The sequence below is a fragment of the Siphateles boraxobius genome, unplaced genomic scaffold (genome assembly GCF_051911475.1).
Source record: "Siphateles boraxobius isolate OS27281-9 unplaced genomic scaffold, OSU_SipBor_1 8, whole genome shotgun sequence".
Lineage (NCBI taxonomy): Eukaryota > Metazoa > Chordata > Actinopteri > Cypriniformes > Leuciscidae > Siphateles > Siphateles boraxobius.
The window spans coordinates 31,044,634-31,059,795 of NW_027509208.1; the positions used below are offsets into that span (position 1 = coordinate 31,044,634).

Below are 15,162 nucleotides of genomic sequence, written 5' to 3' on the forward strand. Positions count from 1 at the left end.
GCTTTACACGAGCCGCAGGAAGTGCGAGGCATCTTTAAAAAGACGCTCGCTGCTCTTTTAGAATAATAGCAAAAAAGGATACGTCGCCGGATAGCGTAGCTCGCACGGATGGCTGAAGGTGGCGAAGACGGCCGGCTTCCTCAGCGCTGTCCTAGGCTGGCTGTTCGCTGTTCGACGGCGGCGGTGGCTTCTCTCAAATCCAGCGATGCGAAGAGCTCGCTGAAGAGTCGAAAAATCAGAGAATTCAGCCTACAGCCCCTATTTTATATGCTAAGCCATCTGGCGGGCTGTGACGCTATAAAAGCGCGGGCGCCCCTCATTGGGCGTGACGTCACGCCGGGCGCACTGGTAGGCTGCAGCAGTTGCCCGCAGGGCAGCCAATGAGCACGCGAGATGGCCTGCTCTAGGTCTGCTAGCTGCTGCACTGCGTTGACAAGTTATACAAAATTAAGGATAATTTTTGGCTTCAGTATCTCGAGAAGATTCTTTCCCGTAGCGTAAGCTAAACTTACGCAATACGAGAGAACCTCTCGTAAGAGAACTGCAATCAGTATCCCATCTGCTTTGCCTAAATATAAAAATCATAGACAATGAATAATATAAAGTAGGCTACATAAAATATCCTGACCATTTATATCAGACAAATTGACATATCAAATGCAAAGCCGGCCTACATGTCTACTTTATGATACCCTTAATGTATGTAATGTAACCCTGACTTAATTTCAGGAGTAATAATAAGAATTGTAGCTATATAGTTAAAATCAATTATAACTTATGGTTATATGATTGTTAACTGAAATATAATAAATAACAATAAATAAATGTGGAAGAGGAATAATTCGAAAAAGATGTACAGTATAATAGAATTGACCAATGAGACTGAGAAATAGAAAAAACTGAGAAACTCCGCCCTGCTGAGTCTTTAGAAGCAGCGCGATCTGACCATATGCGATCTAAGAAGCAACCGAGAGAGAAATAAGCTAGAGCGAGTATTCTCTAAAAAAGAATAAATATAAGTGTAAACTGTTGACTGTTTTGTCTAAAAACGTTTTGGATTTCACGAAGAGACAGTTATGTTAAGAATCCAGTTAATTTTATGTTCATGTGCTGGTGTGGATATCAATCTTGAAGTATTACCTTGTGGAAACACTGGATGTGGTGATCGAGTTATTTCGTGCTGTTTATTTTGAAATAAGCACAAGACAATTGTGAATACAAATGTTTATTGAAACTGTAAGATATATGTGTTATTTGTTGGATTTGGATTTAAATGACAGATTGTTGCCAGAAACACTGAAGCAAAGAAAACTCACAACAAAGTTCTCAAAGGTGACATATTGAAATTGTAAATAATGTGAAGTAATCATTAACTATATGTAACATACAAAATGCCCCAAAGGTATATGAAAAAAAAAAGAGAAAGTGATTGAATGAATTAAGCAATGCCAAATGTCTTGGCACAAGCTATGGCTAATGCCATGTTTTCTGAAAAGTCATTAAATGTTGAGCACATTGGTAAATTGAGGCTCACTGTGCAGGTGTTGGCTGTTGGAAGGCTTCGGCCTAACCCTGGTTCCAGGAATGTGATTGTTGGTTTCTCCTGAAATCCTGCCAGTGGGACCTTAGATGCCCCACTGGCAAAGATTAAAATATCCTCCAGCTTCACGTTGTCAACGTTTCCTTCTAAAATTAAATAGAAAACAAAACAAAAATGTACATTATTAGAACAGCAAATAGCAAAACTTTTTTAATGTTTTTGTCTTCCTGTGGATTACTCTTGGACTGTTTATTCTCTTCGTGATTCTTTGCTGCCTGCCCTGGACTGTTTTCTATTGTGGACTGATTTAAGTAAGTTTGCTGCCTGCCCTGACCTTACGCCTGTTTATGGTTTACAAGTTGCTTTGTCTCTACTGTTGTGTTTGCGGGTGATTAACTCCGATTGTACAACCAATAATAAAGCTGCAAATGGATCCTCACTTTGCTGAAGCCCAGTACCATTTATGATATTTTAAACTTTAAGAGTTAGATTTATCTATTTCTTAGATTAATTTCATTGTCAGGAAATATCAGGCCGATTTATCATGTTAGTTATGGGAAAAAGTGCAAATAAAATGATTATTATGTCTATGTGCTCAGGGAATACCCATATTGCACTGTGAGAGTCGCGAGCCTAAGAAATTAATTCGTATTGACAGAAGATGGCGTCAGCAGCGACTTATCTATACAACCATTTTCCAAAGCTGGGTCCAATGTGGCTTCAGTAATATCATACAGGTATTAATTCCTTTTTAATTTATGATTAAATTGTCATGGAAACTAGCGTGTATAAACCTTACATAAACAGAATTCAAGATAAATCTTTTCATCTTACTACTGGAGCTGCCAGTTTCCTGAATTTCAAATGATTATTAAACAGCAGATACATCTGCTGTTATACAAAAGCAACTATACAACTATACAAAAGTGGCAGTCTTTCCAAACTATATTAGTGGAGTAATGTAGGGAATAATGAATAAGGCTATACGAGGCAATATTTTAAAAAATATATTATAATAACTGCATATTCTAGGGATATTTGCCCAAAAATCTAAATTCTGTTTATTTACATTTACAAACACTTATGTCGTTTCAAACCTGTATGAATTTCGTTTTTTCCTTGCTGAACAAATAATTTTTGAAGAATGTTGGAAAACAAATAGTTTTGGTCAGTTCTAAATCTAAATTCAGATGCAGCTACTGAGAAAAATAAATCATGGCCGTTGTAGCATAAAAGTTTATATGTAATACATTATATATTAATCAAATCAAATTTCTTTCTAACCCTTCTTTTGTAATATCTATTTGACGCTGTTCTTATTTAACACAATGACTTTAATCTTTTGGGTGTAATTTCTCAGACAAATTTGGTGTGGCATTATTACAGTAATTAATCAGCACATCATGTGATTAATTAAATTATTTATTTTAATTGCTTAACAGCCCTAGAAAATGTAATAAAAATATGATGTAAAGGAAATGAACATACAGCACAGATACATGTCTGCTCTTGAAGCCAGGCTAAATAAGTAAACACTCACTGACACGTGCCAGACACTCACTTCTCAGATGACATCAGTGTTTTCAAATCTTTTCCTGGAGGCAACAGTGCACATTTTCAGACTTTCTAATCAAACACATTCAACTCATCAGCTCATTAGTAGAGACTCCAAGGCTGCATTCATAATCCTGTACTTCTGTACTATGTAGTATGTGGCAAATATTATACTTATCAATTGAAGAGCGCATGGACTTTGCTGAGGAGCTCATAGTGCACACATTCATATATATAACCAGTGTTGGGTGTAACTAGTTACTAAGTAATTAGTTACTGTTATTTAATTACTTTTCCCTTGAAAAAGTAAAGTAAGGGATTACTCTTTTTTCTTCTATAATTTAATTACAGTTACTTCTGATCAAATTTTAGTTAATACAACACTGTAAAAACTAATTAGTTCAGTTTAATTAATTAAATTGTGCAAACTCGTTGCCTTAATTTAAGTAAGTAAGCATAACTTAATTACATCAAGTTCTTCTTACTTAATCTATTTAAGTTTTGTCAACTTAATTCTAACTGTGATCTGAGGAAGTGTACTCCCAGTGTGCATTGCGGCATGCATAAATTAATTGAAATTAATTGCTTTGTTCTACCATTTTTGGCTTTATTTTACCATTAAAATTGTATTTGCTATCGTTATTGGGGTTATACTGACAAGAGACAGCAAATACAATTTGCAATGGTCTAATTAATTTTAAAAAAACTTGTTACCATTGTTGTGGTTTGCATGCTGAATGTTGAAGTCTGTGTGTGACTCAAGCAAAATTGCAAGATATTGTAACAAATATAGAGGGGTTATAACAACCCAATTAAAAGTTTATGCCATAAGTGTTTGCAATTAAAATGTAAAAAGATCATTATTAAACATGATAGTTATGTTATACATCATAAATACATTAATTAAGAACATGAAAATAATTTAAATATAAATATACTGTATATAATATTTATTACTTCACTTCCTTTGAAATCAAATAACTGTGATTTCATGTTGCATCACTGCATCAATTGGAAGAGAATCAGAATAATATAAAAAAAGTTCCAAGTGCCCAACCAAACGGAACACTAATCACAATAATGGTGAGAAATTTTAGGTTGATTTTAGGAAATCAACATGAATTTATGAAGTCAACTTATGTGACGTTCTCCCAAAATGTTTAGTTGTATTGACAATAACATTCAAGATGACTGGAAAATGAGCGTATGCAACTAAGAAGAACGATGACTGCAGAAGTGGAAGAAATTAGTGAAAAGTCTATTAAGAATTGCCCCGCATCAAAAACCATTTGCCCCGCCGTTTTTTTTAATTTTTTAATATTTTTTTTTTGCTTTGGCAAAATGGTACTCAAACCAGTCAAGTAATGTTTAATAGGGTTTTCTGAGTAATGATGGCATAGCATGCAAACAGTACAGATTACTAATTTTTTTTAAGTAAGTTCAACACATTATCGGAGATTAAGTAAAGTTAACTAAACAATAGTTAGTAAGGACAATGTTAGATTTTACAGTGAATTATAATACATTAGTGGAATTAACATTAACATTTGAAGTTTAACTTTAAAATGTTTTTATGTATCCTCACATTTGTAATACTTTGGTCAGTTACGGTTAATAAGAATAATTTATGTAGTTTTATTTTATTTATTTGAATTTATTATGAGCAGTTTCATGTCCATCCTTGAATCACTTAAGTAGTCGAGGTTGATATAGGATTTAGAAAGTACTTAGTAATAAGTCATTTTGGAGAGAGTACTTTGTCACTTAATTACTTAGTAACTAGTAATTAATTACTTTTTTTGAGAAACTTACCCAAGACTGTATAACATTATTTTTTGAATGGCTGCAAAGTAAATACTAATTCAAAAGAGGAAGGCACTCAGAGTATGCAATTTCAGATGAAGCCCAATCCCTGAAATGGATAGATCATGTAAGGGAGACATCCAAAATGTGTGCTGTTGGTGTGCCTCCAGGAAGATGGTTGCGAAACACTGAAATACATTTGCTTTTAAAACACTCAGATACAGCAAATCTCAACATTTAACTTACCTTCCACCTCCAGTAGCCAATCTCTCCAGAAAGCAAGAGTTCTGTTCTCAGACCTCCTCCTGTTGCTTCCAACTGGAGAGAAAATTGGTGTAAAAAGATTGACCATGTCGGTTGAAGTTAAAGGCACAACAGATTCAGTGAACACTGTGTGGAATATTTCTGGGTGGGCCACAACCTCATCTAGGACCCCCAAAGTCATTAGACCTTCCTTTAGCCTAGGGCGCAAGACAGGACAGAAAATTACTGATTTAAAAAATATATATACCATAGTAAATGCTTCAGTTAGTGTTAATATATATATATTTTCTTTTATATATATATATTTTTTACTGGATTGCCAAAAGTAAAAATTTCGAAATAAGATAAATAAATAAAAACAAACGTACTGTGAAAGAGCCTGTGCAAGTCTGTCCTCAAGATAAAAGTTCAATGCAATCTGTGTTACCCTATCACGCTCTTCTAAATTTTTTATGTAAGTGAAGGCCCCCATAACCCTTAGGGTGTCAGCAAAGTCAGAAATCGCTGCCCTTGCTTCCTCCACAGATCCTGCTGTGTTGATCTGAAACACAAAAACATTGCAAGAGCTCAATATTAACATTTTTTATACTTAACATACCCTCTAGCCCACCAAACAGTGCGTTTTAAAGACCAAAAAACTAGTTTTAATGTTGTTTATATGTGTGTGTGTTAGTTTTAATATGCTTTAAGACAAACCATGTGCAAATTCATGTCAACAGCATTGCTGAGTATTTTCTCTTTAAAACTGCAGTGAATCAAAGACAGTCTCAAAAACACGGTTTGAAATCGCCAGTGTTTATTACGTCACAAACGACCTATAACTAATTAGATCAACGTGTGAGCGGGTTTTAGCATAGCCTATCATTAAATATGACCGCTCTGAAGCAGAGGAGAGATGCCAGCTCATTTGGCTTTCTTATCTTATCTTTTTTCTGTTGATATGAACAATCCGTAACATTTATCTATATTGTGGGTGAATTATGTATATGATGTATATTACGATGTTATGTTGAACTATATGCCTTTCTCCACTGACGTTCTGAGTTGTTGAATGTAAAGATGCTGATTTTTAGAAGGCAGCTCTTTGACTATGACATGGCGAAAAGGAACATGCAAAAGGGGTTTATGTAAGGGGTTTGTACATATTGTACAAGGTTTGTGTAACATTAGTAACACATTATTAGCTGTTTGATAACTTAGTCAAGCAAAAGGATAATCATTATTTGCCGCTATGTGTCCTACGTAGAGAGGAATACATAAAACGCATTACCATTTTGATACATCAACTTTGTATACGAGCCTGTATAATTCACTCTTCCTATTCTTCTTCTGAATCAGTTTCTGCTTCAAACATATATGACTGAATTAAACCAGTATTTCCACTTGCCATTGTGCGTTTACTTCAGAAAAGTTTGAGGATTTATATACTATAACCGCCACGGGCAGTGGTGTTCTGAAATGAGAAGGCAAAGTCCTCACAGTTTTATATATTTAATTATTTATTTGTAAATCATATGTAAACCATGTCCGTTACTCTTAACGGTCACATTTTCCTCCTCATTAAACATTACTTTACATTACATCAAAAATGAAACCAAATACTATTCTATTTTGTATTTTTATATTAACCATGTTATGAATATTCCATTCATTAAAACCCAAGTCAATCTCAACAAGTTAGTGTATTAACCCCTTCCACCCAAAAAAACAATCAAATTACTAAGCAACCACTGAATGATCTTGTGATCAAAATGGATAAACTGTAGATTATGTAGTCTCAAACATAAGTACTTACTTTCTCCAACTGATTCTGGATGTCACGGTCGGCAACTTCCTCCAAAGTAAACTTGGGTGGCAGCACAGCACTAATTTGGCTGAACAGCCTCTCTGAAAAAAAATGGATCGGCAACCCTCCCTGAACCACAGCCACCGAAATCATTTTACCAATGGTTCTATACAGCCCTTCTTGCACAGCTATAAAAGAAAATTTGTTATAATTAAGCCATACATTAGCAAAACAAATTCTTTCAAAATTCTGAAGTAATACATTACAGAGTGACTGTGAAACTAACTTACCATCACCAAGAAGGGCTAATGACCTTGATTCCTCTGGCCCTTCAAATATCTTGCAGTGTTGAACTTCCTGCATCAAAAGGCGCAGGAATTCACGTCTGGGCCCACCCTCATCAACTGATCCTTCCCCTCTGCCTTGGACATCAACAAATGCAACATCAATGCGGGCCTCTGCACTGAACCTCTGCCTCTGGAAGGCCCGTATGGCACAATCTAATACATCCTCCCTGTACACATTTATAATATTCGCTCTAGGTGGCTCTCTTTGTATTTTTTGCTGAAGTTTTTTTATTAATTCATTAATATCAGTTGCAGAGTTTGAAGCCGGAATTACATTTTCAGGACCTTCTTCATCCAATATGGACAGGACGGGGCTTCTCGCAGGCAGTGGTGAATGGACAGGTGGACCCTCTTCCTCTGATTCGGAGAGTACGGGGCTTCTCGCAGGCAGTGGTGAATGGACAGGTGGACCCTCTTCCTCTGATTCGGAGAGGACGGGGCTTCTCGCAGGCAGTGGTGAATGGACAGGTGGACCCTCTTCCTCTGATTCGGACAGGACGGGGCTTCTCGCAGGCAGTGGTGAATGGACAGGTGGACCCTCTTCCTCTGATTCGGACAGGACGGGGCTTCTCGCAGGCAGTGGTGAATGGACAGGTGGACCCTCTTCCTCTGATTCGGACAGGACGGGGCTTCTCGCAGGCAGTGGTGAATGGACAGGTGGACCCTCTTCCTCTGATTCGGACAGGACGGGGCTTCTCGCAGGCAGTGGTGAATGGACAGGTGGACCCTCTTCCTCTGATTCGGAGAGGACGGGGCTTCTCGCAGGCAGTGGTGAATGGACAGGTGGACCCTCTTCCTCTGATTCGGACAGGACGGGGCTTCTCGCAGGCAGTGGTGAATGGACAGGTGGACCCTCTTCCTCTGATTCGGACAGGACGGGGCTTCTCGCAGGCAGTGGTGAATGGACAGGTGGACCCTCTTCCTCTGATTCGGAGAGGACGGGGCTTCTCGCAGGCAGTGGTGAATGGACAGGTGGACCCTCTTCCTCTGATTCGGAGAGGACGGGGCTTCTCGCAGGCAGTGGTGAATGGGATGAATAGTTTGGGATTTCCATATTCTCTGACCCGTCAGATGATGTAGCCTCAGGGTCAAAATTAATGGATTAGAGATTAATTAACTGTGAGGTATTATATTAGGTATAATATATTCATATTTTCTGTAAATTTTTCACCTCTGAAAGTTCATCTGGGTCAGCGCCTGTCATCTCATTGTCCATCTACAACAAAGACAAAAATTCCAATCTTGTCTATTAATACATTATGTTATTTCTTGAGTATATCTCATTTTAAGTCAGGAATGTAAAGGCAAAAATATCAGGAATTTCAGGAACACAAGATAAAAGATATGCACTAGTTTACTTGCCATCTGAAGTTATCTGACAATTAGTTATCATTAGTAGTCATATTGGTAGAAAGTGATTGCATCACTTTTTGACAAGTAATTTTTAAAGTCCTACAATAATCTGCAATATCACTTATAGTTTGAACAATTGCATAGCTGTAGTTGTAATTATAGTTGTAATTATTTTCACACTGTTGAAGTAAGAAAAAGTGTGCTTTTCCCAAAAAATAGTTGAGGGAAAACATTGGCATGGTTCTAATTAATTAAAATCAGCCTAAAATTAATGTTTGTGTCCCCAATAAAAAGACATTTACCTGTGGCCTGATATACAGGCCAGATCGCCCAAGTTCACCAATAGCCCTGATTGCAGAAGGTGTCTTGATTGGGCAGGTCAAAACATGCAGCCTTCTGGTCTTGTCCATTCTGCAGAGTTCAAAACTGTTTTGACCAAGTAGTGGAAACTCTTTTCGAAGAAACTCTTCAAATTGCTGAGCATTTAGTGTCAGGGGAACTGTAATGCGTCGCATCTTATTTGCTAAGGGGGAAAATTCAAATCAGTAATGGCAAACTCTGATTTCAGCAATAAAAAAATAAATAAAATAAAAACTCATGTACAAATAAGTACTCAGTTCAGCATTTTTCTAAATATTTACCGTTTAAATCAATGACATCTTCAAACAGTAACTACCTTCCTAAAACTACAGTAAATAAAACCATAGGGTAAAGTTTAAGTTCTGTAAAAGAAATTACCATCTTTTGAATTATACACGTCCATGAATGGGTCATGCACCAGCACCACTCTTAAGGACCAAGATGGTTGCATTTGTAAAGGGTTTTCATGGTGAGGGGTGCTGTGGAATACAGGATTATAATTTTCATAAGTTTATAAAACCTGAAATATAATATTATAGCATTTTGATGCTGTAACGATCACCAGCTGGAGTGCCCTCCAGAGCCACCAGAGGGCGCTCCACAATAGACTATGATCACTTCCTCACAAACTACATTTCCCATACTCACTGCCTGGACTCATCATCACTGATCACATTCACCTGTACCTCTTTGTCACTGATTGTATTCACCTGTGTCTTGTCATCCTGCTAGTCTCAGTCTATTTATACCAGGTTCATTCATTCACTCACCGCGAAGTCTTGTTGTACTGTGTGTCTGCATTTCCGAGCGTTTTCCCGTGTTTGTTTTTCTGGTTTTGACTTTGGATTGCTCTTGGTCTCTGATTATTGCTGCCTGCCCTGACCCTGGACTGTTTCACTGGACTCTGATTCTCTCTGCCTGCCTCGACCCTTTGCTTGTATCTGGTTTGTCTCTGCCTTGTCTCCGTTGCCCTGTTTTGCTGTTGTTGATCCCTGCCTGTTTGACTATTCTATAATAAAGCTGCATTTGGATCTTCACCTCCAAGTCTCGGAGCAGTTCATAACAGAAGACTTCGCCACACCAAGATCCAGCAGCGATGCCAACCATGGATACAGGTATACAAATCATGCGTCTCCGTCAGGGGAATCGGCCGATTGAGAAGTATGTTGAGGAGTTTATTGAACTGGCACATCTCACCTCAATGGACACAGTATGTCTTATGATCTTTTTTCGGGGAGGACTATCTGAACCGCTCAGTTCATTCATGCCCTTGCATGATCCTCACTGGACTTTAGAGCACTATATTAACCTGGCCCTTTTGTTGAGCGACTCATCGTTTACTGTGGGCGTGGTAGAGAAAGAGCTCCGTGAACCCACAGTATCTCCTCCTGCCGAGACCGGGTTCCTTCACATCTTCTCTACTGAACCTGAGGATCCTCGCGACACGCCAGTCAGCGGGTCTGACACTGGATCGGTCTATGGGCGTTCAGGGCTGATGTCCAGCTTGGCAGATTCCCCGCTAAGGTCTGTACGGTCTGCAAGGATCACCGTCCTGCCTGAATCTCGTCCCGCCGAACCAGTCCCAGAGCCTGTCCAGCCAGAGCCTGTCCAGCCAGAGCCTGTCCAGCCTCGCCACGTCTGAGCAGAGCTTCCAGAGCCTCGCCACGTCTCAGCAGAGCTTCCAGAGCCCAGCCACGTCCAGCCAGAGCTTCACGTCAGCCACGTCCAGCCAGAGCTTCACGTCAGCCACGTCCAGCCAGAGACGCTTCACATCACTTCTACAGAGCCAGTGTCTACGGACCAGATGGCCGATCCAGAGTCGGTTCACGTCACTTCCTCCGAGCCAGTGTCTACGGACAAGATGGCCGAGCCAGAGACCGTTCACGTCACTTCCTCCGAGCCAGTGTCTACGGACAAGATGGCCGATTCAGAGACCGTTCACGTCACTTCCTCCGAGCCAGTGTCTACGGACAAGATGGCCACCTTCGAACCAGTGTCTACGGACAAGATGGCCGATCCAGAGTCTGTTCACGTCACTTCCTCCGAGCCAGTGTCTACGGACAAGATGGCCGAACCAGAGACTGTTCACGTCACTTCCTCAGAGCCAGTGTCTACGGACAAGATGGCCGCCTCCGAGCCAGTGTCTACGGACAAGATGGCCGATTCAGAGACTGTTCACGTTACTTCTGCCGAGCCGGAGTCTGTTCCTGTTCCTGAGCCAGAGCCAGAGTCTGTTCCTGTTCCTGAGCCAGAGCCAGAGTCTGTTCCTGTCCCAGTTCCTGAGCCGGTGCCTGTTCCTGCGCCGTGGCCGCCCGAAGGGTCTTCACCGCCGTGGCCGCCCGAGGGGTCTTCACCGCCGTGGCCGCCCGAAGGGTCTTCACCGCCATGGCCACCCGAAGGGTCTTCACCGCCATGGCCACCCGAAGGGTCTTCACCGCCCTGGCCGCCCGATGGACTGTCTCCTCCGCCCTGGCCGCCCGATGGACTGTCTGCTCCGCCCTGGCTGCCCGATGGACTGTCTGCTCCGCCCTGGCCGCCCGATGGACTGTCTGCTCCGCCCTGGCCTTCCGTCCTGTCGCAGTCTCCAGGTCCTCTTCTGCTCCACGAACCTGGCCCTCCATCCCGCCTCCGGATCCGCCTCCATGCCACCACCCACCTGGACAGTTTTGGAGCGTCTGGAAGCCGCTCATTGGGGGGGGGGGGCTATGTAAAGATCACCAGCTGGAGTGCCCTCCAGAGCCACCAGAGGGCGCTCCACAATAGACTATGATCACTTCCTCACAAACTACATTTCCCATACTCACTGCCTGGACTCATCATCACTGATCACATTCACCTGTACCTCTTTGTCACTGATTGTATTCACCTGTGTCTTGTCATCCTGCTAGTCTCAGTCTATTTATACCAGGTTCATTCATTCACTCACCGCGAAGTCTTGTTGTACTGTGTGTCTGCATTTCCGAGCGTTTTCCCGTGTTTGTTTTTCTGGTTTTGACTTTGGATTGCTCTTGGTCTCTGATTATTGCTGCCTGCCCTGACCCTGGACTGTTTCACTGGACTCTGATTCTCTCTGCCTGCCTCGACCCTTTGCTTGTATCTGGTTTGTCTCTGCCTTGTCTCCGTTGCCCTGTTTTGCTGTTGTTGATCCCTGCCTGTTTGACTATTCTATAATAAAGCTGCATTTGGATCTTCACCTCCAAGTCTCGGAGCAGTTCATAACAGATGCAATACAGATATTCTTTGTTTGCTTATCAGTTTGAGTGACAGACTAGATTATCCCACAACAGGGCAGCACACAATACATAACATTGAATTATAAACCCTTTTCACATTTCTCAGAAACGGAGGTCGTCATAGTTAGGTAAACTTCTAATAACGGAGAAGGAGAGACTACATTAAATATATATTTTTTTGTGTTCCCATTTGCTCAAAAGGCAAAAGAAAAACTCCCAGTATTAGAAACACCCTTGCAGCAGCTCAAGTTTTTTGTAAATTGATACAAAGGTAATATAATACAAAGTATAGTTTTATAGGTGAATCCACATAAACAAAAATACATTTAAATATAAAACAAACTTGATTTACAATGCTGATGACTGTTTAAACACGTCATCAGTCTGTGAAAAAGGTATATTGAAGCTGTAATATAACAAAGTATCCAGAAAGGTCTACTGTAGTGTGCACTGTATATTAACTTCATCTACATGTGTATTAATGGGCATTTATAACTGCCACCTCAGATATATTCTAATATATTTACATATACATGCATGCATACTTAATTACTAAATGCATTACAAAAATAGACGATTAAAGAATAAAGACTTACGAAGTACTCTGGTGCATTTCTGTTTGGTGATCTTGCCCTTTGGATCTGAAAAAATTAAAAAACATGGTTTTATGTGGAATTCTAAATCCAGTTATGTTTTGTTGCATCTAAACAAGTGTCTGGGTTAAAGAATAAGCATAAGTATATAACAAAGTTTTAAACAAAGTAATTAACTTCATTATTTTATCTGAATGAAAATCATAAGAGGTGATGAAAAAAGGGTTTGGTCTGCTAATGAAGAGAAAAATAACAAAATAACAAGGAAGTTTACCTTTTGCACTGTTTAATGTGTTTCTCCAGGTCAAAAAGAGGAGCAACTCCAGAGCACTCCTGGCAGACTTCCTTTACAACATCCTTTACAAAAAACAACACACAACAACAACACATTTTATACAAGAATAATTATGTTGAACATTTTTGACAGTATTCATTAACTAGTAATTATTTATATATAATTTATAATTATACTATTATTATTTCAGAATGTCTTCCTACTCAATATAGGTGTATTGAATTTTCACTTAAAACATTAATCTTACCATATCTTCTGTTGATGTTTCTGCCATTACAGATTGCAAAGGAAGGTTGTTTTGCAGTGGTGCAATGTAGGCTGTGGCTTTATTTAAGCCACGCTGACCCTTCAGATAAGGTATGGAATACCCAGAATTTGGAATCGGTATGCCAATTAAGTTTTGGCTTCGAGTGCATCTCAGTATTTTAAAGCCATGTGCACTTTTGAGAAGAGGGTAAGCACTGGTTAGATGGGTGTTTAATTCTTCAAATGTGCCTGTCGTGCACATCAGAACCACCCTTTTCAAGCCTAGGCCAGATAAAGCCAAAATTTGGCGTTCTTTTTGGGAAGGAGGCAGGTTACAGTTTATTTATTAATTATTTTATTAAACCTTTATTTAACCAGGAATAGTCCCATTGAGTTGCAGTAACTCTTCTCCCAGGGAGTCCTGGCCAAGATAGTCTGCCAAAAAGTTGCAAAGAAAAAACATAAAAAAAAGACAGGACAAAAAATTACATACTACACAACAAATCTCTATACATAGACTATTCATATACAAACAGGACATTTTGTTTAACTTAAGTAAATACAAACATATAATTTAAAGGGTACCTTGTTAAAAACAATTACACCGTTCAGTCAAAGTTGACTTTAATAGGTTTTTAAAAATATGAATAGATGGAAGTGATTCTAAATTTAAGGTGTTTTGGAGTTCATTCCAGACATTTGGTGCATATGATGAAAAAGCTTTTTTACCTAATTCTGTTTTTGTTGATGGAATAATTAATAATATTTTTTTTGACGACCTTGTTCTGTAAAGACTGTTTTGGTAAGTAAGTAAATTTGAAATGTAAATGGGTAATTTACCCATTAGTGCTTTGCCAATAAAAATCAATAGATGAAATTTTCTTCTGAGAGAGGGAGGGCCATTGTACAGTTTCATACAGAGTGCAATGGTGAGTCCTAGCTGTTGCATCTGTAATGAAACGTAAGGCAGAGTGATATAATACATCTAGTTTTTTTAATAAAAATGAGGTAGAGTGCATATAAATTAAATCACCATAATCCAAAACTGTTAAGAATGAACTCTGCACCAACCTTTTCCTTGCTGAATAAGGAAAACACCTCTTTAATCTAAAATAAAAACCTAACTTAGGTCTGAGTTTTTTTAAAAGGCTCTCAATATGGACCCCAAAAGACAATTTATCATCAATCCAGATACCTAGGTATTTGTAAGAAGTTACTCTCTCTATTGGAGTACCACTTTGTGTTAAAATAGTGAAATCCATAGGAGAATGTGAACGTGTAAAGACCATTAATTTAGTTTTTTTAGCATTTAATACCAACTTTAATCCTACCAAAGATCTTTGTACCTGACTAAAGGCAGACCAGTTCACTTCAGCCAGACAACAGAAGGTTTGTGTGTACTGAAAATAACTTTTAGTCTGTGCTTTTTTGTATGGGCTAAAAAGACCCCTTAACACAGTCTCTGTCTGTCTTCTCCTTCTGCTAAATGTGTGAGGTTGTGTAGGCATATATGTCACTGAAGACAGAGGTGTCAGAGTAGCTGGTGTTGCATTGTTTTGCAGGTTGTTTTGTGACATGAAGGGTGTATTTGTATGCAGTTCTGTTGGAATCGAGGTTGGTTGAAAACTTTGGATGATGGACTGTCTTGAGCTCTGCAGTGGCGTTGGAATGTGTGTTACAAAATTAGATTGTGAGGGTGTCAGAATGGCATTTGTTGGACCATTTTGCAACAGTGTATTTGTGTCCAACAGTCCAGAAATTGAAGATGATTGGATGATTGGATTGGAA

General features: G+C 39.3%; 1 protein-coding gene across 1 annotated transcript; it reads right to left on the reverse strand.

Moving 5' to 3' along the window:
- Positions 1 to 1,209: 1,209 nt before the first annotated feature.
- On the reverse strand, positions 1,210 to 7,446 carry LOC143728824 (G2/M phase-specific E3 ubiquitin-protein ligase). Its single transcript, XM_077219685.1, has 5 exons — positions 7,238 to 7,446; positions 6,957 to 7,135; positions 5,530 to 5,702; positions 5,144 to 5,358; positions 1,210 to 1,686 (listed from the first exon to the last, which is right to left on the reverse strand). Exons 1-5 carry the CDS (start codon positions 7,308 to 7,310, stop codon positions 1,439 to 1,441), a joined length of 888 nt encoding a protein of 295 aa, XP_077075800.1. The 5' UTR covers positions 7,311 to 7,446; the 3' UTR covers positions 1,210 to 1,438.
- Positions 7,447 to 15,162: the final 7,716 nt, after the last annotated feature.

Coding starts and splice junctions, on each gene's coding strand:
- LOC143728824 (XM_077219685.1), bottom strand. CDS start 7,310: ATGCAGGAAGTTCAACACTGCAAGATATTTGAAGGGCCAGAGGAATCA. Junction 5,703..6,956: donor TCCAGAATCAGTTGGAGAAA/GTAAGTACTTAT, acceptor TTTGTGTTTCAG/ATCAACACAGCAGGATCTGT. Junction 5,359..5,529: donor CTTGCACAGGCTCTTTCACA/GTACGTTTGTTT, acceptor CTTGCGCCCTAG/GCTAAAGGAAGGTCTAATGA.